We start from the raw sequence: 22,802 nt of genomic DNA on the forward strand, positions 1-22,802 counted from the left end.
GGCACAGATGGGCTTGCCTTTGGCGCTGCCGTCGCCATTAAGAAGGGGTGCGAGGGAACAATCAGGTGGGAGGGTGGGAAAGGTGCTCTGCGGGAGGAAGAGGGCAGGGGAAGAGGGGAGAAAGGAAAAAGCACTATGGAAAAACGAGGGGTAATAGAGGAAAAAGGCAGAAAATGCAAAAGTGAAAGAGCGACAGAGAGAAGAAAAGAAAAGGAAGCCAGTTCGACATTGAGGAAGCGACTAAGATCATTGTTGAGGCAAGGTGGGTCATTGTCAAAAACCCAGGCACCGTCGATGCACAGAGCTAATTCCACGTCAAGGAGTGTATCAATGTCATGGGGAACTGGTTTGGCGTCGGGGTGCACCCAAAGGTGACCGTCAAGGACCGTATCGACGTCGAGGCGCTGTCAAAGATCACCTTCAGAAAGCACATAGATCTCAAGGCGTTGTAGGCAGTGGGAGGAGTCCCTCGGTCTCGTGACTCGAAAAGACTTCTTCCAAGAAAAACAACTTGTAACACTCCGACCCAACACCAGACGGCGGACTATGCACAGCATGTGAATCTGCAGCGACTAATGCCACGAACAGATGTACACTGGGTAAGTGACATTTTCCTTATTCATCGCCATTCTTAGAGTATTGCAAGACATACTCCTCTTCAGTGATCTACCAAGTTCTCCTCCACCAGTTTCATCTTCTCCTCCATCTCCACCACTACCATCGACACCTCCTCCATCATCTACAGTGCCACTTACACTAGCACCAGTTCTGCAACCAATAGACACCCCCACACCAAGGCCCAGACCTCAGTAACAGAAACACCATTGTTCAAATCATCAGCGTCACAGTTTCAGCCACTCATCTCCACCTCGCAGGCTCTCACACCATTGTCACCATTCATGATGGTCTCAGTCAAGATCCAGATCTTACGTAAAATCTCATCATCGTTCCACTTACACATCATCCACTTCTACCGGACGATACTTTCTGACACTTCATCTCGCATTTCACCACTGGATGATACCACCATGTTCCAGGAGGTCCTGGTGAGGGGTGCTGCAAAGCTCAATATACCAATGTCGGTTCCAACCCCCTTAACATCAGTCATTTTTTAAACACTTCAGCACTGGTCAGCATCAGGACTACTACAATCACTGATGCCAGGTCTCCTAGAGCTGGCTATGGAACATTTTCTGTCTCCAGCCTCAGTTAAACCGGCTCCTTTGAGTTGTCAGAAAAAATATCATCCTCTGGAGCAAGATTCTACCTTCCTCCTGGCTGACCCACCTCCAGACCCGGTGGTTGTAGTAGTGGGAAAAAAAGCACCAAGCCTTCTTCAGTGCCGCCTGATAAGGAGAGTAGAAAGCTGTACTCTGGTGTCGTAAAGTTTGCAGTACTGCAGTAACCAGCATGAAAGCAACCAGTGCAACTGCCCTTCTCAGCCGATATGATAGATGTAGGAAGTTGGCTCTGTATGTACTATTTCAAAGTAACAAATAGTGTGCACAGAGTCCAAGGGTTCCCCTTAGAGGTAAGATAGTGGCACAATTAGATAATTCTAATGCTCTATTTTGTGGTAGTGTGGTCGAGCAGTAGGCTTATCAGAGGGTAGTGTTAAGCATTTGCTGTACACACACAGGCAATAATTGAGGAACACACACTCAAAGACTTACTCCAGGCCAATAGGTTTTTATATTGAAAAATATATTTTCTTAGTTTATTTTAAGAACCACAGGTTCAAGATTTACAGTTAATACTTTAAATGTAAGGTACTTCACTTAGATACTTTAGGAACCTTGAATACAAGCAATATCACATACAGTCTTTGTAAAAATGGCAATAAGCTATTTTCAAAGTGGACACTGTGCAAAAATCAACAGTTCCTGGGGGAGGTAATTAAAGGTTAGTTTTAAAGGTAAGTAAAACACTTACAAGTCCCAAGTTTGGGGCATAGGCAGCCCACCGTTGGGGCTTTAAGGCAACCCCAAAGTTACCACACCAGCAGCTCAGGGCCGGTCAGGTGCAGAGGTCAAAAAGGTGCCCAAAACACATAGGCTCCTATGGGGAACAGGGGTGCTCCAGTTCCAGTCTGCCAGCAGGTAAGTACATTCGTCCTCGGGGGCAGACCAGGGGGGTTTTGTAGAGCACCAGGGGGGACACAAGAAGGCACAGAAAGTACACCCTCAGCGGCACAGGGGCGGCCGGGTGCAGTGTGCCAACAGGTGTCGGGTTTTAGATTGAAACCAATGGAGGGACCCAGGGGTCACTCTAGCGTTGCAGGCAGGCACAGGGGGGGGCTTCTCAGGCCAGCCACCACCTGGGCTAGGCAGAGGGTTGCCTGGGGGGGTCACTCTTGAACTGAGGTTCGGTTCCTTCAGGTCCTGTGGGCTGCGGGTGCAGTGCTGGTTCCAGGCGTCGGGTCCCTTGTTACAGGCTGTTGCGGATTCTCTCTGCAGACGTCGCTTGTTGGGGCTCAGGGGGGTCGTCTCTGGTTACTCACGGGTTTGCAGTCGCCGGGGAGTCCTACCTGAGGTGTTGCTTCTCTGAATCTCGAGCCGGGGGCGTCGGGCGCAGAGTGAGAAGTCTCACGCTTCCGGCGGGAAACATGCAGTCTTGGAAACTTGTTTCTTTGTTGCAAAGAAGTAGCTGGTTTTGAACAGGGCTGCTGTTCACGGGAGTTTCTTGGTCCTTAAGTCCAGGGTAGTCCTCTGAGGCTTCAGAGGTCGCTGGTCCCTGTCGGATGCGTCGCTGGTTGCAGGTTTTCGAAGTTGGAGACAGGCCGGTAGGGCTGGGGCCAAAGCAGTTGTCGTCTTCCTCCTTCTCTGCAGGCTTGTAGGTCAGCAGTCCTCCGTCTTTCTTCAGGTTGCAGGAATCTGATTTCCTGGGATCTGGGGAGCCCCTAAATACTGAACTTAGGGGTGTGTTTAGGTCTGGGAGGGCAGTAGCCAATGGCTACCGTCCTTGAGAGTGGCTACACCCTCTTTGTGCCTCCTCCCTGTGGGGAGGGGGGCACATCCCTAATTCTATTGGGAGAATCCTCCAAACTTAAGATGGAGGATTTCTCAAGGCAGGGGTCACCTCAGCTCAGGACACCTTAGGGGCTGTCCTGACTGGTGGGTGACTCCTCCTTGTTTTTCTCATTATCTCCTCCAGACTTGCTGCCAAAAGTGGGGGCAGAGGCCGGAGGGGCGGGCATTTCCACTAGCTGGGATGCCCTGGGGCGCTGTAACAAAAGGGGTGATCATTTGAGGCTCACCACCAGGTGTTCCAGTTCCTGCAGGGGGAGGTGAGAAGCACCTCCACCCAGTACAGGGTTTGTTCCTGGCCACAGAGTGGCAAAGGCCCTCTCCCCATGTGGCCAGCAACATGTATGGTGTGTGGCAGTCTGGCAGAAACTGGTCAGCCTACACTAGAAGTCGAATTGGTATTCAGGGGGCAGCTCTAAGATGCCCTCTGGGTATATGTTACAATGAATTGCACAGTGGCATCAGTGTGCATTTATTGTGCTGAGAAGTTTGATATCAAACTTCCTAGTTTTCAGTGTAGCCACCATGGAACTGTGGAGTTTGTGTTTGACAAACTCCCAGACCATATACTCTTATGGCTACCCTGCACTTACAATGTCTAAGGTTTTGCTTAGAAACTGTAGGGGCATAGTGCTCATGCACATATGCCCTCACCTGTGCTATAGTGCACCCTGCCTTAGGGCTGTAATGCCTGCTAGAGGGGTGACTTACCTATGCCACAGGCAGCGTGAGGTTGGCATTGCACTGAGGGGAGTGCCATGTCGACTTGGTCATTGTCTCCCCACCAGCACACACAAGCTGTAAGGCAGTGTGCATGTGCTGAGTGAGGGGCCCCCAGGTTGGCATTAGACATGCTGCAGCCCTTAGAGACCTTCCCTGGCATCAGGGCCCTTGGTACAACGGGTACCAGTTACAAGGGACTGAACTGAGTGCCAGGGTTGTGCCAATTGTGGAGACAAAGGTACAGTTTAGGGAAAGAACACTGGTGCTGGGGCCTGGTTAGCAGGGTCCCAGCACACTTTCAGTCAAATCTTAGCATCAGCAAAGGCAAAAAGTTAGGGGGTAACCATGCCAATGAGGCATTTCCTTACAATAGAGCACTATGGGAATCCATTCAGCAATTTGCAGAACATCTCCCCAGAGACAAACAGGAAGACTTAATGGAGATTCTTTATGAAGGCCTAATGGTTTCCAATCAAGTCATAAGTGTAGCAGCAGACTTTCCGCTATTTGCGACACATGAATACTTCCAGGGCATCGCTTTGAGGATGCACTCTTGGCTCCGCCTAACATCCCTCGAAATGGAGTCTCAGCAGAAAATTCTGAACCTCCCATTCTCCAGTTCCACCCTCTTCGGAAGCCACACAGACAACGAGATGGCGTGCATAAAGGTTAAAATGGAGACCTTTGAAGCAGTGGGCTTAGAGAGACCTAAGGAACAGGGCAAACTTGTCAACGCCGTTCTACCCTCAGAAGGTTCAAACCTCAATGGTATCAGGGTCGCCAACAATCAGAACACCAACAACTTTATCAGCAACACCAACAAAAGCAGACTAGGGGAAGATCCACCCTAACATCCTGCTCAAGGGAGTACACAACCATCAGGATCAAAACCCTGAATTCTTATTTCCCCCTCTTCTGTTACCCACACTGTAGGGGGAAGGATTTCTCATTATATGGCAGAGTGGCAAAAAATCACGCAGGATACCTGGGTTCTGAATATGGGTAGTGTCTTGGATTCACCAGTCCCCCACCATCCATACCTTCGAAACTCTCCAATTTCCATCTCTCATTGATACGGTCGGAAATAAGCATCCTCTTACAAAAACAGGTGGTGGAAGTCATGCCCCACAGATAACCGGGTACAGATGTTTTTTTCCAGATACTTTCTGGTGGAAAAGAAAGACACAAACAAATTCAGACCCATACTCGACCTTGTTGATTTATCCCCAATTACACCAGGGAGATTGGCTTTGCTCCATCAACCTTCAAGACATATATTTTCATAATCAAATCGCCAGAAAACATAGAAAGTTCTTGAGGTTCATTATGGGGCAGGATCATTATCAGTACCAAGTACTTATATTTTGCATAGAGTCAGCACCCAGAACATTCTCAAAGTGCATGGCAGTAGCGGATGCTCACCTCAGGAAACACCGGATCTTCTTCTACCCACACCTAGACGATTGGCTAATAAAGGCATGAATGTCTCAGGAAGCCCAGCTTCATTACAATTGCACCCGCAATCTCCTTCAACGGTTGGGGCTTCATGTCATTCTCAGCAAATCAACACCTATCCCGGTTCAAAACTTGCATTATTTAGAAGCCTCCATCGACACCATACAGCCAATAGTGTGTCCTTCGGAGGCAAAACGCTTATCAATCCTTCATAAGTGTCACTCTCTCATGAAAGTCCCTCATCCAACAGTGAGGGTTTTGTTGTCTCTTCTTGGCTCAATAGCCTCCTACATCTTCCATATTCCAAATGCCTGTTTCCACATGAGGCCTCTCTAGGACTATTGGGACCAACTGACGGGCATCTGGGAAAACAGGATCAAACTATCCCTTCATGCAAAGCAGTACATGAAATGGTGGTGCTCACCAGCCAACCTGCTTTGAGGAATGTCATTTCATCAGCAGGTTCATCCTTAAACCATAGTAACGGATGCATCTCTACTAGGATGGGGAACCCACATGGATCACCTCCAAATTCAGAGCAAACGGTCACAGAGAGAGGTGACCTATCACATCAAACTCCTTGAACTCCCGGCAGTTCATCTGGTGCTGAAGGCTTTTGGTCCATTGTTCAAGACCTAATTCCTGCTTCTTCAGATGGAAAATGCAACCACCATGTACTACCTCAGCAAGCAGGGGGGAACGAGGTCAAGGCCCAAACTTTCTGGAAATGGCCCATAGCCAGGGAACTGAAGATCATGGCAACTCACTGTCCAGGTGTCCAAAATACTCAAGCAGACGCTTTCAGCAGAGGCCTGCAAGAAAACCACGAATGACGACTTCGTACAAAACATCTTCAATATGTGGGGCACTCCAACTATCAACTTGTTCACCACCACAGAAAACTAAAATTGCTGAAGCTTCACCTTGAGGTACTTCCAGTCAGGGACACTGTGGAATGCCCTGTGGGGCGACTGGTTCGGAAAATTTCTTTACACTTTTCTGCCTATTCCCCTGATTTTGGCAGTCCTCATCAAACTGTCCCATTCGAGAATCAAGATAATCCTAATAGCCCTATAATGACCATGTCAGTGGTGGTTCACAGACCTTCCTCCCCGGTCAGAGCGTCTATATCTAAGCTCCCATGCAGACCAGACCTTCTAACGAAATTCAGAGGCCTGATGATTCACCCCAATCTCTCTTTAAATTTGGCTGCATGGCTCCTTAGCTAGTGCAGTACGGACACCTGAACCTGCCACAAGACTGCATGGACATCCTCAAGGAGGTTAGGCGTCCTTCAGCGTATTACACAAATGCCTTCAAGTGGAAGAGATTTTGCATTTGATGTTACTCTAAAAAATTATGGCCCTCCTTACCTTGATAAAACACGTGACATCTGCAGATCGGACCAATTGTCTATCAACTGACCCGGTCTGTACAGGACTAGCCACTTCCGAGCAATCCATCCCCCAATGGATAGTTTCAGGTATCTAGTTGTGCTATCAAAAAGCAATCAAGACTCTATCAGCTAAACCGAAAGCACACTTCACTAGGGGTAAAGCAGCTACTGTGGCTTTAATGAGGAATATCGGAAATTGGCAAAGCAGCCACGTGGAGATCTGTTCACACATTCACCAAGCACTACTGCTTGGTCTCTGGTGCAGGAGCAGATGCTCAACTAAGACAGGCCTCCCTCAGAAATATATTTGCTTTAATGGCTACCTTACTCATACCTCTGTCTTCTTCACCTTAGTGATGATGGGCTTGCTACCCTATTCAGTGCTTATGACTATCAGTGGAGATCCCCTAAGAGAGAAGGGATGGTTTCTTAACTGTAATTCTAGTTCTCTCTTAGGGGAATCTCCATTGAAGTCATAAGCAACCTTCCCTCCTCCCCGGTGGAGTGGACATCACACATCGGCTCAAAAAGAACTGAAGCAATTGCCACCTGCTGAGCATGATGGGATACTGTTGGTCCCTGGGTTCTTAAAGGCACCATCTCTATTTTTAACATATGTAATGAAAACCTATGGGGCCACACTCACTGTCCTGCTCTCCTTCTTCGCTATACTCTATCAAAAAAGGGTTTGTGAAAGAGATGTATGCTGTTTTACAAAAACATCATGAAATTATATAGATAAATGATTCTCCTGGCCCCTTTTTTAAGTACAAGATAAAGAACTGGTCAATTGTAGACTGTTCCTATATGCTGCGTAATGTTTTTCTCTCTTAAGTAATTCTGCATGCCTTCCCAAAGAAAGGCAAAATATACACTTAAGAAGATTGTGAAAAAGTGCCCAGAGATCCCCACACATGGACAGCATTATTCAGAGGTTATGACTTCAGTGGAGATTCCCCAAAGTGAGAACTAGGATTACAAGTAAGAAACCATTAGTCTGAATTTTATCATATTTTTACATTTGTATTGTGCTTCATACCCCTGATGAGGCTGTTAGTTATTTTATAACCTGGTATTGTATTACAAATTTTGGTTGGCTGACCTGAGAATTGCGATCTTTCACCAGCCAGGAAAGAGGCTAAAGACACTATTGCTGGATAATCTGATAAATGCATGTTCCTAAGACATTAGAGGAGTTTAGTTTTCTGAGAGAGTTCATTCTCCCCAATAGAGCAAAGGCAACATCTGAGGCATTACAGAGACCAGCTACTACTTTGTAATCATTGCTAACTAAATACTGATTCTATAAAAGAGGCAGCTTTTAGCCAGGAAGTTCTGCATAACGTGATGGCCTGAAGCCTGATTGAACATATATTTGCTCCTTCCCCACTCTACTCCTTCCCCACTCCCAGCATTACATACTGTGTAATCAAATTTTAAGTGAGACTTGGGATGAGCAGAAGAATCGAAATACCTTTTTAGTGATTCTCAATGATCTTAATCCTTGCTCTCCCTCCTTCACACCACCTACCCAAACAACTTCTCAGTTGACAAATGCCATTCTCCAATCATGCATGACGTGTAGGAAGTAAGTGTGGCGATTGAAAATGTACAGGCAGATGGATGGGTTTATATGTTGGGGTGGACACTTGTATGAGTAAGGTTTCAAAACTGTGACTCCTTGGTTTTTAGAGAAGCCATCTCTAGATCCTGTCTACTGATACAGGTGTTTTTCAACGAGTTCTACAGGAGTCACAATATTAGTATTTTGTTTAGTAATATTTTAGGGTACGGTTTTTGGAATGGTAGCATCATTTAATTATTTTTGACAAACCTCATAATTACTGGTATGTGAGAAACAAAGAATTTGTTTGTCAAAAGAAGCTGAATACACGCCTCGTCATATCATCATGATGGACGTTATGTGATTCATGCTCCTTTTAAATGGTTACAGTCTAAATTCAGAGGTTATTTGGACACATTTCACACTTGCATGGACACCTGTGTGAGAGAGTTGCTAAAATATTTTGTAAGGTTTAAATTGAACAGCGCCTTTTATGTGAAAATGTTGGGAACAAAGTGAAGTGGTTGAAGATTCTGTCTTTCAGCCTGCAAAAATCATATTTACCTTTTCTCACATCTTGTGTCACATCTTATTGGAAGACAAAGTCTCATTTGTGTCCTATTCAACAGTTCCTTTGATTAAAATTTAAAGTTAAAATTAATTATGTTAGCAAAATCTGCTCAGAGATCTAAACACATCTTCACTTTTATTTTCAAGAACATTGTGCCTTTGTAGCATTACCTTAAAATGTGAGGAAGCATTCTGAATTATGACGGTCAGGAAGAATCACACGCTACAATTGAGAAAATGTGAATATGTCACATGGGACAATTCATCACAAAGTCATCATTTACTTTAACACTGAGAAGCATTCATGTGTCGTTCATTTGAGTTGAAGTTAAACCAGTGCTTTGTGTCTTCTGCCCAGATTTTCAGAGAGCGCCATTTCCTTTACCAAACATACCAAACAGGCAAGAATGGAAAAGCTATTATCTAAACGACGACCTGAGAATGGTGAGTTCATGCCTGAAACCCACGGTTGCAAAGAGTCCAGGAGGTCTGTGGTAGACATAGCAGAAAGCTACAGAGAACTGAAGCAGGATGGAGGCAGCTTGTCACCAGAGGAGGAGGAAGATCCAGAGAGAATGCGACACAGTAAGTTTGGAAACTACTTTTAAAATGTAGAGCATTCCTTTTTGCACATTAGACTGGTCTGAGAAAAGAATCAGCGGCACAGCTTCTGGTAGGACTTGCTAAGTAGTGCCCAGTAAGGTTGTAAGGAAGATATCAGTACAAAACATTAACGAACTATTGAGTGAGGAAGATATGGCATCTCTGTAAAATAAATTACTTTATTGGTCTGTTAAGGTATTTGTGTGCAGTGCAACATAAATGATCGTTTTTCTATTCTTTAGAGATAATGACACAGTTAAGATGAACAGAACTTTATTGAAGAAACTAAAAATAAAGACTAATTTAGGCTAGGATTCTTAAATGTACTGAAACACCTCCATATCTCCAAGATTATGGCAGCTATCTTTCAACAACTGCACAAAGACCATTGCTACCTGTGCTTGGATGATCCCTAATTAGAACGTAGTCGATGGTAGCTAGTAAAGTCCGACTTGCCCTGAATCCTCAGAATAAAACTTGATCTTAGGGCCTGCATCAATTGATACAAACCCTCCTTGACACCTTAAAAGAGGAGCCAGCCGTTCTATATTCTGGTGTTGCAGAAACATTCCCCAGATAGAGTATTTGTCATTAGACAGCAGATGATTATGTGAAAAAGAAATTGTTATGCTTGTGATTCAGTAAGCTTCTAGGATAACAGGCATCTTACATCAGAGTGGTTTCTTATTTCAAGCTTCCCTGCAGTTCTGCCCAGTGGGTTCAGCTACTGAATAGTCAGTCAAAGTCTTAGCACACCCAACCAAAGCTAAGAGGACTTCAGTGTAATTTTCCAAACATGTGCCTGTTATAGAAATAAGTAGAGTGACAATGTGGTCTACACCATCTGAATTCTGCTGGCATAACTCTCTTAAGACTTCCCCCCGAAGCAATGCATAGTCCAGGCTCAAGCTTCTTTTGAGTATTTTTACTTAGGCTGAAGTTGTCTGATGCTGCCATTTTCTCCCTTCGTCTGCTCAGTGGAATCTTTCAGGAGGTTGAGAATTGGAGAGACCCATTATGTAGGAGTAGGATAGAGTTACCTTTATGTTGACTCGGGCACTCTTGACCTTGGGCTGTCTTCAACCCAGCACTTGAATCATTGACTAAAATAAAAAAACTGATTCAATATTTTTTTTAAAACAGAAAGTAACTTGCAAGGGTGCACACCCACTGGTGCACATGTGAGATGTGGGCATGCCTTATTATGATGTTTAGACATGTGCAATAATGGCAAACAAAATTCTGTGGCTCCCACCTAGTAGCCGTGGTATAATCACAAGTTGATAATGAGGTAGAAGCTCATCGGATTCACCATATTTTGAGTCAGCTGTTAAACTATTCCTGTAAATTCATCAGATCTGTTGGCATTAGGACATTGACAAATGCTTTGAGTAACTGGCAATATAAGGAATTGTTTTTCTAATATAAGTGACCTTCATTTCCACATTTCTTTTTCTATGTTGTCTCTTTTGAGTTAGGAAGGAAACAGAAAACTCCCAAGAAGTTCACTGGGGAGCAGCCATCCATCTCTGGAACTTTTGGATTGAAAGGTAATAAGTGGGAATATGCCCATAAAACAACACAAGATGGCTCTTAATGCATTTAACATCCATTTGTGTGTCTTAGCATTGAATAAGAGAACTTGCTGTTGTCACTTGGGGCCTTGTGAGCAAGGGTTGGAAGTCCCGCTCTTTTAGTAGTAGCCTTGAGAAGGCATGGTTGTGAGGTTGCGCTTCTCATTGTCACTGCTTTGACAATTAAATGCTTTGCATTCTTACGAAAAAGTGTCCCAGTTTTGTCACAGTTTGAGTTGAGGCACTGCACACTTCCACAGATATATATCTTGCATACTTTTATTGACATGGAGTGGAATACAATCAAGCAGATCTGAAACGTATTTTACATATAACCATGATCGATCAGATTATTCTGTTCAAGGCAATCTGCACGTGGAAATAATCTTCAAATACAAGAAGTGAGATATTTGTAGTTGTGTAACATTTCAAATCCCTTGCTATTAGACGAGATCCTGCATGCTCCCTTCCTAAACATACAACTGTGGAGGAGACGCCACATTTTTCTAGATGTAGATGTTATGCATCTCTCTGAAATCTTTTGAATGAGCAGCAAAATGCATTTTGATTTTAGAAGGTTCTGAACTTGGACCATAAACAGAGTAAGTATGATTCATATGTTTCTAGTTTTGAGTGTCACCAGGAAATACTCAGGTCTCCAGATAATCAAAAAACCTCTTGTTAGTATGTTTTTAACCCATACCTGTCTCTTTTAACAAATAATTAATTGCCAACTTGTTTTGTGGTGGGCTCCAATTCCTTCCTCAAGGCCACATATCGATATACTCGTAGAGGCAAATTTTTGACGAATGAAGAGAGAATGTCAGTAAGTGTAGTAAGTTCACACAGATCCTAAATGATCCTTCATCTATAGGGGGATATGGTACAATATACATAGAAGGTTATCATGCTGACAAACCTCTAAAAAAGTGCTCACCTCCAGATCAGACCATGTCAGGAATGGTACACGCTTATCGGTCTCAGTATCCAGGGCAATGGGAGGATCTACTTGTTGTCCACTTTGGCATACAGCAGCCTACATTATGGGACATCACAAAATATATTTAAGAGACATTTGTCAGACCCAGTCCTAACAGTCACCATGTAGTACGGCATAGGGCATGCCCAATCCATCCAATATGGGCGCCATCAATATCCCACAGGGTATGAGGGATATGTGCACAAAGATCGAAATAACGCGACAATATGGTCGGGAGACATAAAAGACGGACTTTCCCAGAACCTTTTGTCGGAGACGGAGAGATCGTAGGACGTAGAGCAGCAACAGGAGCAACGCGGGACCCAGAGGAGCGAGAGGCATGGAGATCCTGAGAATCTGACCGGTGGGGAGGAGCGTCGCAACGCGAGGAGAGCAACCGAAGGATGGGTCAGCGAGTGTTGAGAGATGATGGAAGAACGTGAGGGGGAGAGTACTCAGGAGTCCAGTGAGCCCCAAGGGCAGGAAGACGCTGAGGCTTCCTCAACCACGGTCATGGAGGACTGTGGTCTGAGGCAAGTCTTTGCATCGGCGCACAGGTTCTTAAAAAGGGTGTGTACTGGGGGACACGGAAGGCAGAATGAGAGCATGGGAAGAGTCACAGAATTGGCACTAGAGTGAAGGATGGAGTTCCAGTGCACTTGGTGATGACACATTTCCCCTAAACACTTGCACCTCCCTATTCATCAGCCCCTCTAGTCATCCCAAGTATTTTTTAGTAAGCTTGAGTTTCATATACTTTTTCTGTTTGAGGGTTGATACCTTCACTGGACTCTATGGGGGGGGGGGCAAAGACTCCAATGTCAAGAAAACGGGAGAGAAGAAGCCAGGAACACAGCGGGCTAAAGGAGCGAATAATGACTAATTGTATCTCTCAGACATTACAAAGACTGTATATTGCAGTGGAAACCATTCATATTAATAAACGCCTAATATACACATCAGGTTGACGCCTTTCATTCTCTCCTACAGACTACAGACCGTCTCAACAGACAGTTTATATACAGGTTGTGGAGCATGCATAATTATCTGCAAAACAAGATCTATGGACACTGGCTGAAACTCAGCAACACATCTCTCATGTCCTGATGGCATTTCAGGCTCTGGTCTAGGTAGGGAATCTTGAGGGGACAACTCCTAACAAACAACTTGACAGCAATGGTTTGCCTGAATAAGGAGAAAAAGATGAAGTCAGTGTTCAGTCCCAAGGAAGCCTGGACCGTTCAGTACAAGGGTCTGATGATTGGAAGGCATTTGGTGGCCTTAATATGCTGGACTAGCACACTGCATTGCAGATCTTTTAAACAGAGATTCAAGGGATACACATGGAAGCTTTATCACAACGCATTAAAGGACATTTTTACGCATTGGGGGCTTCATTGGTACACCTGTGTGGTGGAGCTGAATGATGGTGACAAAAAGTTTGAAGGTATCTCTTGTGGTGTAGTCTGGGTAGGATAGGGATAACTAAGCAGTGGGGCAGAGGTATACAGGTTTGTAGTGAGGTTGAAGGTAGCAGTCAAGATGCCTCCTGTGGCGGTGTCTATTGTGGTTGAGAGAGGTTAAGCTGGGCAGTCAATCAATCAATCAATCAGGGATTTATAAAGCACACTACTCACCCGGTAAGGTCTCAAGGCGCTAGGGGGGGGGGGCGGGGGGGAAGCTACTGGTCGAAGAGCCAAGTCTTGAGGTGTTTCCTGAAAGATAGAAGGTCTTGGGTCAGGCGGAGGTGGAGTGGTAGGGAGTTCCAGGTCTTTGCGGCAAGGTGAGAGAATGATCTTCCTCCGGCGGTCGTGCGGCGGATGCGAGGAACGCAGATGATGGGGGCGTGGTTGTCGGAGCGAAGGTTGCGGGTGGGGGTGTGAAAGGTGAGTCTGTCGTTGAGGTAGTCAGGGCCTGTGTTGTGGAGGACCTTGTGTGCGTGGATGAGGATTTTGAAGGTGATCCTCTTTGATACTGGTAGCCAGTGTAGGTCTCTGAGGTGGGGTGAGATGTGGTCGCAGCGTGGGATGTCCAGAATGAGGTGGGCGGATGCGTTCTGGATTCTTTGCAGTTTTGTTTGGAGTTTGTTTGTTATTCCTGCATATAGGGCGTTTCCGTAATCCAATCGGCTACTGACCAAGGCGTGGGTGACAGTTTTCCTGGTTTCGATGGGAATCCATTTGAAGATTCTGCGGAACAGGCGGAGGGTGTTGTAGCAGGAAGAGGAGATGGCATTGACCTGCTGTGTGGTTGAGGAATACAGATAAACAGTTAGGTTGAGCTCAGCAGTGTGGTAGTCAGGTTGATGAGAGCAGGGGCATTTTCTGCAGTGGTGCAGGTGCCTGGTATGGTGAAGGTGTCTATTTTGGTTGAGAAACCTGGAGGAAACCAGTATGGATGAGGTATGGAGGTAAGCAGGTAAACTAAGCTGGACAGTGTAGGTGAGCAATGGAGGTATGTAGTGAGGTTGAGGTGGGCAGTGGCAATTCTTGCTGTAGTGGTATTCATTGTATTTGAAATAGGTTGAGCTGAGGAATGCAGGTAAGAAGTTTGACTGAGCTCAGCTCTTTGGCAGAGGTATGCAGTCATATTAAGGTGAACAGTTTACATGTCTCTTGTGATGGAGGAGTCCAGTACAGTTGAAATAGGTTTTGCTGAAGGTATATAGAAGGATGAGCTGAAAGGTGGGGACAGATTTTGTTGTGGAAGTACCTAGTATTTTGATAGAGCAGTGCAGTGGAGACCTCCATGTATGCAGTCAGGTTGAGGAGAACAGTTTATTTGTCTTTTCAGATGGAAGTGCCTAACGTAGTGACAGAGCAGTATGGTGGGGTATATGCAGGTAAGCAGCCAGTTTTGTGTGACCAGTGTTTAGTAAATGGGTAATGGACTATTATTAACAGATTTGTTTGTGTGGTTTCAGGTTCATTTGTAGTGTACTGGAGATGAATGGTGTATATATGGGCAGAGAGCGCATTTGTCTCTTTTTTCAGTACTCATGCTTTTTTAGCAGTAGCCAGAAAGCCAGCTGGACCAAGGACTGCTGGCTGTTGCTTAAGAGTAAGGTGCCATCCACTGTTAGCGGTACAAAGCAAAGCAGTCTTCACTGGCGACATTCATTTAATGCTGTTGCCTACCCTGCCTGCTACTACACATAAAGTTGATTCCCGTCTACAACTGCATAAGAGCTTATCATTTCCTACGTAGTTTCACACAAAAAGAGGCATTCCATGCATGCCGCAGCACAGCAGAATACAATTCACTGGTACAGCAACAGGGCAAGGGGCCTTGCCCTTCATTTACAATCTGCAAACTTCCATTTCCTGCCTCTACCACACACAAAACATGCAGGCGTCCGAAGGCTTTTTAACACACAGCCTAGTGCCACTACCCTATTAGGATGATGGACAGCTTTGTGCCAGCTCGTGTTGAGAACCCGCCTCTACGATTTATGTACTGTGAGTGAAAGCTTAATTGGCCAACATGTGGGATGGATTCAGTCTGAATTAGCTAACTGGCCGGGTAGAAAAACATTTGGATTCAATTGTCGTGCAGGAACCCCACCAAAGGGTCTCAGGACCATTGAAAACTCCTGTAACCTTGATGCTGAGATAGAAAGTGGATGTGCAAATATACACCACGGAGGTCTAAATTCTCTGTACTGCTTGCAGATCAGAAAGATGCTAGTGTAAATGTCAATATATCTTCTCTGCAGCACTCTTTCAGCTGCATTTTGGTACTGCAGTGATTGAAGCCCTTTCAGGAGAACCAGCTGCTTTTTTTGTATTACACCTAGCGGATTCTGGTGTCAGAATGCTAAATTCTGTTGGGCTCTCTTCACCGCAAAATTTTAAAAAATCCCATACTAAGTATTCAGATGCCAGAAGAAGAGATTTTTCTGCTGATTCTACTGATGCAACACAATCCATCATACTTACTACTACATATGAGTGGTTTAGGGCGGAGTAAGGAAGGGTCTGGGGGCAAACGCGTGCTCTGACTCACAACTAAGCTCATTGCTATTCACTAACTGCACTTTTAAAGTTACTACAGCCAAAGATGACCCAAAATAGTGTAAATGTATTCCAGCTTACAGCTGGAATAGGTTCAGCACCACACAGGGCAAGCCACTGGTACTGCAATAAATAATGGCGATAGTAACTTAAACTAAAACCCCAGTGGAAATAATGTTGAAATAAATTAATGTAATCTGGATCCAGGTCTTCCGCTCTCCGATGTAAAGGCAACAGTTTCTAGAAGCCACAGTGTCATCACCCACTGGAATATGTGTAGGCAAGAACCCTCAAAAAGCAGCCACCATCTCTGGAAGGAAAAACCAAACGTGTAAAAAAAATCTCCTTGCTAGATGAAGGATTCAGACCATTGAAGAAACTGGGAATCAGCAATCGAACATGGAATCATCCTGGAGCAAAGAGTCAGGATTTACAAGTGGAAGGAGCAAGAAATCAAGTGAAAGAACATAGCTTTATTGAGATACACCCTTCAACCATACTGAAGCCTTAAATAGTAAAGGAACGAAAAGGAAATTGTATCAAACACCACATGACAGGAAACATATTGGTTTGGGAAAATCAAGGAGGAACCAAGGAAGAAACAGCAGTGATAGAAAAGGAAAAGATAAGAGAACAATAACCTGAACTGGAGTAACTGGACTAAAAGCAGCTGCAAACCCTCAAGCAGGTGATTGCCATTTTGGTGTTGGAGGAGCAGGGAGCTGCAACCAGGAACCCATCAGCTCGAGAGAAGGCAGCCCCAGGCAAGTGAATCTCAAAGCCCGCAGCTGCGGGCTTCTTGCTGCATTTTTTTAGCCAAAGGACTACGCAAGGCACCACGGTTCTCTTCCAGAGGATCCTCATCAATAGTCATAAGCATTGAATAGTCCGGCCTGCATGCGGGGACCCCGGAACACATATTAAATATTATATATATATATATATATATATATATATATATATATATATATAGACGCACACACACATTTATATGTGTAGCACATTAATATACATAGTATTTTTAATTATATATGTGTGTGTGTGTCTATATATGTGTGTGTGTGTTCGATGGCATGTGTAGCTGTACATACACATGCTTTGCGTAAGTCCGCCATTTAGTGTTGGGCTTGGAGTGTTACAAGTTGTTTTTCTTCGAAGAAGGTTTTTGAGGCACGGGATCGAGTGACTCCTGCTCTCGGTTATACTGCACATGGGCATCGAGTCCTTTGTTGGATTGTTTTCTTTCCACCATCGGGTTCGGATGTGTTTCCTCTCGCACGGGACATCTCAGTTTGGTATTTTCTGAACTTCATCTAACTTTTTGTAAACGTCGGTATAGTTTCTACAATGTTTGTTTCTCCACTCTTATTGTCGATCTGATTGTAATCGTCTGGATCGATTTCATGCCTTTAGGGGCGACCTCGCCCTTTTTTTGGGCCTACTTCAACACACAGTAGTCGAAAAATGCTAAGCTGATGGATCGTGCTCTGTTTCGATTCTGCCCTCGGTGTCACACAAAATTTCCCTACACTGATCAGCATTTGGTGTGCAATCTGTGCCTGTCTCTGGAACACAGAGCAGAGACCTGCGACGCTGATCCAAAAAGACTCTTCGGGACCGAAGAGCGTGTCGATTGGAGATGGCGTCCAAGTCGTCAGAACACACACCGACATCTTTGGAAAGGAACACGCGCAAGAGGAAGTAGGACAGCATATAGCTGTTTTCATTGCGGATTCAGATGTCGACAGCCAATCTATCCCACCGGCGCAGTACATGAGTACACCAGCCCTGTCATACCAAACAAAAACAATTAAAAAGACTCCTACATCTGTCTTCGGTCCTCCACTGCCTTCGGCCATGGTCAGACCCGAAAAATACCTTCGGATTACCAACCCTTGGGTTTGGCACTGAAACAAAAGACCAACGTGCATTCAGCACATACTAAACATACTGCCACATCTGTTTCAGTACCTAGCCGAAAATTGGGCTTTTCCACTTCGAAGCCGAAAAGATTAACAGCACTTTTGGTGCTGACATTTTCGGACCGAGCCAAGCATTGCATATCTAAAACTTCGGAAACAAAAACAGCCAGTAGTAAGCATTCTCCAGCTACTGAGGATTCATTGGAGATACAACCTATTTTGAAGGCTACAGCGAAAAATTCATATACACAAAGAAATTGTAAGAATCATAGCTTTTCCTCTTCCAACAATTAAAAGAAAACTAACTTTTCAAGAGACTTTAGACGCTGGGCCTCCACCTTTTACAGTCCTTAAATAGAAGGCGAAACAAAAGGCAGCACACCAACCTCAGCCTTCACCACCACATTCTCCTTCCCTTCCTTCTACCCCACTACCACCACCTTCACCTACGCATTCAACACAGTTCTCTCCACAGGCCTCATCTACGTCACCACATAGGGATGATTTAACTGATCCTCAAGTAGGTAGGTAGACCCATCAGATATATATGACACAGATCCCATTCTCCCTAAAGACCCAGATTTATACCTAGCAAGACCATCTCCCCCTGAAGATACCACTGCTTATAATCAAGTTATAGCTAGGGCGGCATTGTATCATGAGGTACAGTTACATATAGATCCTATTGAGGATGATGTTTTGTTTAGCACTTTAACATCTACAAAGAGTACCATTGTCTCCCTCTGCTTCCAGGCATGCTTAGACATGCTGAAGATATTTTTAAAGAGCAGGTAAAGGCAAGATTCATTACACCCAGGGTTCATAAAAAAAATACAAACCTGCACCCTCTGATCCACTTTTATTAGAGCACAATTACCACCTCATTCTATAGTGGTAAGTGCAGCAAGAAAACAAGCCAATAGCCAGTCTACAGGAGATGCTTCTCCTCCAGACAAAGAAAGTCACAAATTTGATGCAGCTGGTAAAAGAGTCACTCTATTAAAACAGGAGATACAATCACTACTACTCAAAGGAGCCATCGAGATAGTGCCTATATACCAACAGGGATCTGGAGTTTATTCACTATACTTCTTCATACCAAAGAAAGATGGTACTCTAAGACTAATTTTAGATCTCAGACCCCTCAATCTATACATCCTTTCCGAACACTTTCATATGGTCACTCTACAAGACATCATTCTTCTACTACTAAAACAAGATTACATTAGACCTCAAAGATGGTTATTTCCACATTCCCATACATCCAAGCCAGCACATCGAAAATATCTAAGGTTTGTCATAGCAGGAAAGCACTACCAATTCAAAGTGATTCCATTCGGGGTAACAGCAGCATCAACGGTGTTCACCAAATGCTTAGCAGTCGTAGCAGCTTTACTCAGGAGACAACACGTACATGTCTTCCCATACCTAGACGACTGGCTCACAAAAGCCAGTACAATTCAAATTTGTCAAGAACATACGCAATATACCATGAACATTCTACACAATCTAGGATTCACAATTAATTACCAAAAATCTCACCTGCAACCATCACAGATACAACCGTATCTGGGAGGAATCCTAAACACTCAATCAGGATTAGCATATCCAAACCCAATAAGGATCAAAGCATTTCACAATCTCATACCTCAACTACAATACAACCATACTTATACAGTAAAGCTAGTGATGAAACTATTGGGAATGATGGCATCATGCATAGCAATAGTCCCCAATGTGAAACTGCACATGCAACCGCTACAGCAATGTCTCTCTCAACAATGGTCTCAGGCACAAGGCCAGATTCAGGATCTAGTGTTGTTGGACCGCCAGACTCACCACTCTCTGCCATTGGTGGAATTACACCAACCTATCAAAGGGCGGTCCTTTCAGGCCCCCCTGCCTCAGACCACAGTCACAACAGTTGAATCAATGATAGGTTGGGGAGCTCATCTAAACAACCTCACTATAGAGGGGGAATGGGGCTCAATCCAACAGACATCACATAAACTACTTGAAACTACTAGCAGTATTCCTAACACTCAAAGCTTTTCAAACACAAATCACACACAAAATAGTGTTAATAAGGACACACAATATGACCACAATGTATTATCTGCAAAAACGGGGGGACACACACTCATCTTAATTGTCCCTTCTAGCACAGACAGTTTGGAAATGGGCGATTTACAATCACATTCAATTGATGACAGAGTATATCCCAAGGATACACAATCAACTAGCGGACCTCTTAAGCAGGACGCAGCAACAAGTACACAAATTGGAGATTCACCCACAGGTGATTCAACAATACTTCCAAATATAGGGAACCCCAGACATGAGACCTTTTCGCCATTAAAGAAAACTCAAAATGCCGAAGTTTCACATCCAGGTACCAACACTCTCAATCCAAAGGCAGTGCTCTATGGATAAATTGGTCAGGGATATTTGCCTACGCTTTTCCACCTCTCCCACTAATTCCATTTCTGATTTTTTTTAAACCAAACAAACCTCACTCACCATGAGACTCAGAGCTCCCATGTGGGAACGTCAACATTGGTACACAACACTACTAGACCTGTCTGTGGTACCACATCACAAACTACCAAACAGACCAGATCTATTGACTCAAAGGAGGGGTCAAATCAGACATCCAAAACCCACCATACTCAACCTGGTGATTTGGCTCCTGAAGTCATAGAGTTTGGCTACTTCCAACTTCCAACTGAATGTATGGATATTCTAAAGGAAGCACACAACCCCACAACTAGACAATGTTATGCTGCTAAATAGGAATGTTTTGTCTGCTATTGTCAGTCCAAACATATTGATCCACTTAAAGCTTCAGTACAGGATATTGTTTGCTACTTGCTACACTTACAAAAAACAAACCTTGCATATTCATTTATTAGTATTCATTTAACGTTTATAGCTACTTACCTCCAAAACAGACAACATACTTCCCTGTTCAGGAGTCTTGTGTTAAAGGTTTTTATGGAAGGTCTTAAAAGGGTTATTCCACCTATAGCTCGTCCAGCCCCTGTGTAGAATCTCAATATTGTACTCACAAGACTTATGGGGCCACCATTTGAACCCATGCATTCTTGTAATCTACAGTTTTTGTCATGGAAAGTTGCTTTCTTAGTGGCAATCACTTCTTTAAGAGGAGTTAGCGAAATTCAAGCTTTCACTTTAGAAGAACCTTTCTTTCAAATTCATAAAGATAAAATAGTTCTTAGAACAAATCCAAAATTCCTACCAAAGGTGGTTTCACCTTTTTATATCAATCAGTCAATGCAATTGCCAGTCTTCTTTCCACAGCCAGATTCAGTTGCTGAAAGAGCTCTTCACACCCTTGGTGTTAAAACAGCTCTCGTACTATATAGACAGAACAACAGATTTCAGAAAATCAAAACAAATCTTTGTATCATTTTCAGAACCTCACAAAGGTAATCCTATTTCAAAAAATGGATTAGCCAGATGGATAGTGAAGTGTATTCAGACTTGCGATCTTAAAGCTAAAAGACAGTTACCAGGAACTTCTAAAGCACATTCCACTAGGAAAAAAGGTGCTTCAATGGCATTTTTAGGGAATATACCAATGGCAGACATATGAAAGCAGCCACATGGTCTACACTACACACACAGTTACTAAATACTACTGTGTAGATGTATTAACTCGCCAAAAGGCAAATGTTGGACAGGCAGTGCTTAGAACACTATTTCAAACTACTACAACTCCTACAGGCTAACCCGCGCTTATTTTGGGAGGGGACTGCTTTACAGTCTATGCAAAGCCTGTGCATCTACAGCTATACATGGCATCAAACTGAAAATGTTACTTACCCAGTAGACATCTGTTTGTGACATGTAGTGCTGTAAATTCACATGTGTTCTCCCCGGAAGCCTGTGGCCGTTGTAGTACTATATATTGTTAATATGTATATACATTTCATGGACATCTCCTTTCTTTACTATATATGTACACCTACACTTATACACTCTTTACTTCACCCTCCTGCGGTAAAACAATCTAACAAAGGACTCTATGCCCATGCCCAGTATTACTGAGAGGAGGAGTCACACGAACCTGTGACTCGAAAATCTTCTTTGAAGAAAAACAACTTGTAACACTCCAAGCCCAATACTAGATGGCGGACTTATGCAAAGCATGGGAATCTACAGCACTACATGCCACCAACAGATGTCTACTGGGTAAGTAACATTATCCATATATGTGTATATATATATATAAATGCATGCAAAAGAGAAGACAGAACTCTGGGTAGTTCCCAAGTTTACGTGGAGAGCAGCTCCAGTATAGAACACCATACAACGCCAGCGACGCTCCAGATTTGCTCACCTCAAATATCTGTTTTCCTAGCAAAGTTTTTAAGCATAGGATTAGCACAGTGTCATCCACGCCAAGCTAGAAAATAACAAAGTCTTTTACCTTGTATACAGCAAAGTCTTTAAGCATAGGATTAGCACAGTGCCATACTTGCAGAACTGTAAATGACAAAAGCCTTTCACTACTCCAGACACAGAATTACAGCTTTGAATGGGTAAAATACCATCCAAGCCAGCCTAAAATGAGCCATAGCAACCCCTGACACGTGTTTCGCTATCATTATAGCTCATAAGAGAGGTTTAGCTTTGTCCAGACAGAAGGGAGCACCCAATATAAGTCAAAACAAAACCCTTTCAGGGTTAGAGTGACACAAATTATGCAAAAGAGAACTCTGGGTTGTTCCCAAGTTTAGGTGGAGAGCAGCTTCAGTATAGAGCACCCTACAACACCAGCAACACTCTAGATGTGCTCACTTCAGATGTCTGTTTTTCTGGGATGAAAGAGAGAGTGACAGGACCATGGATGGAGCATCAAGGCTCCGCGGTCCTAGCCGGCTCCCCATGACCTGTGGGATGTGGCATTGCTCCCACAAAGCCGAAGCTGCTTTAAATAGCAGCTTCCGGCTT

At 44.1% G+C, this 22,802-nt stretch overlaps 1 protein-coding gene across 2 annotated transcripts in view; it reads left to right on the plus strand.

The window, feature by feature from the left end:
- ZNF512B (zinc finger protein 512B) overlaps positions 1 to 22,802 on the plus strand; it is a 282,920-nt gene that overhangs the window by 125,141 nt on the left and 134,977 nt on the right. For both annotated transcript variants that reach the window (XM_069243246.1, XM_069243247.1), the window contains 2 exons: positions 9,093 to 9,319; positions 10,816 to 10,887. In XM_069243246.1, coding sequence (XP_069099347.1) covers positions 9,093 to 9,319; positions 10,816 to 10,887 — 299 coding nt within the window. The remainder of the gene's footprint in view (positions 1 to 9,092; positions 9,320 to 10,815; positions 10,888 to 22,802) is intronic.

This window comes from Pleurodeles waltl, chromosome 7 (assembly GCF_031143425.1).
Source record: "Pleurodeles waltl isolate 20211129_DDA chromosome 7, aPleWal1.hap1.20221129, whole genome shotgun sequence".
NCBI lineage: Eukaryota > Metazoa > Chordata > Amphibia > Caudata > Salamandridae > Pleurodeles > Pleurodeles waltl.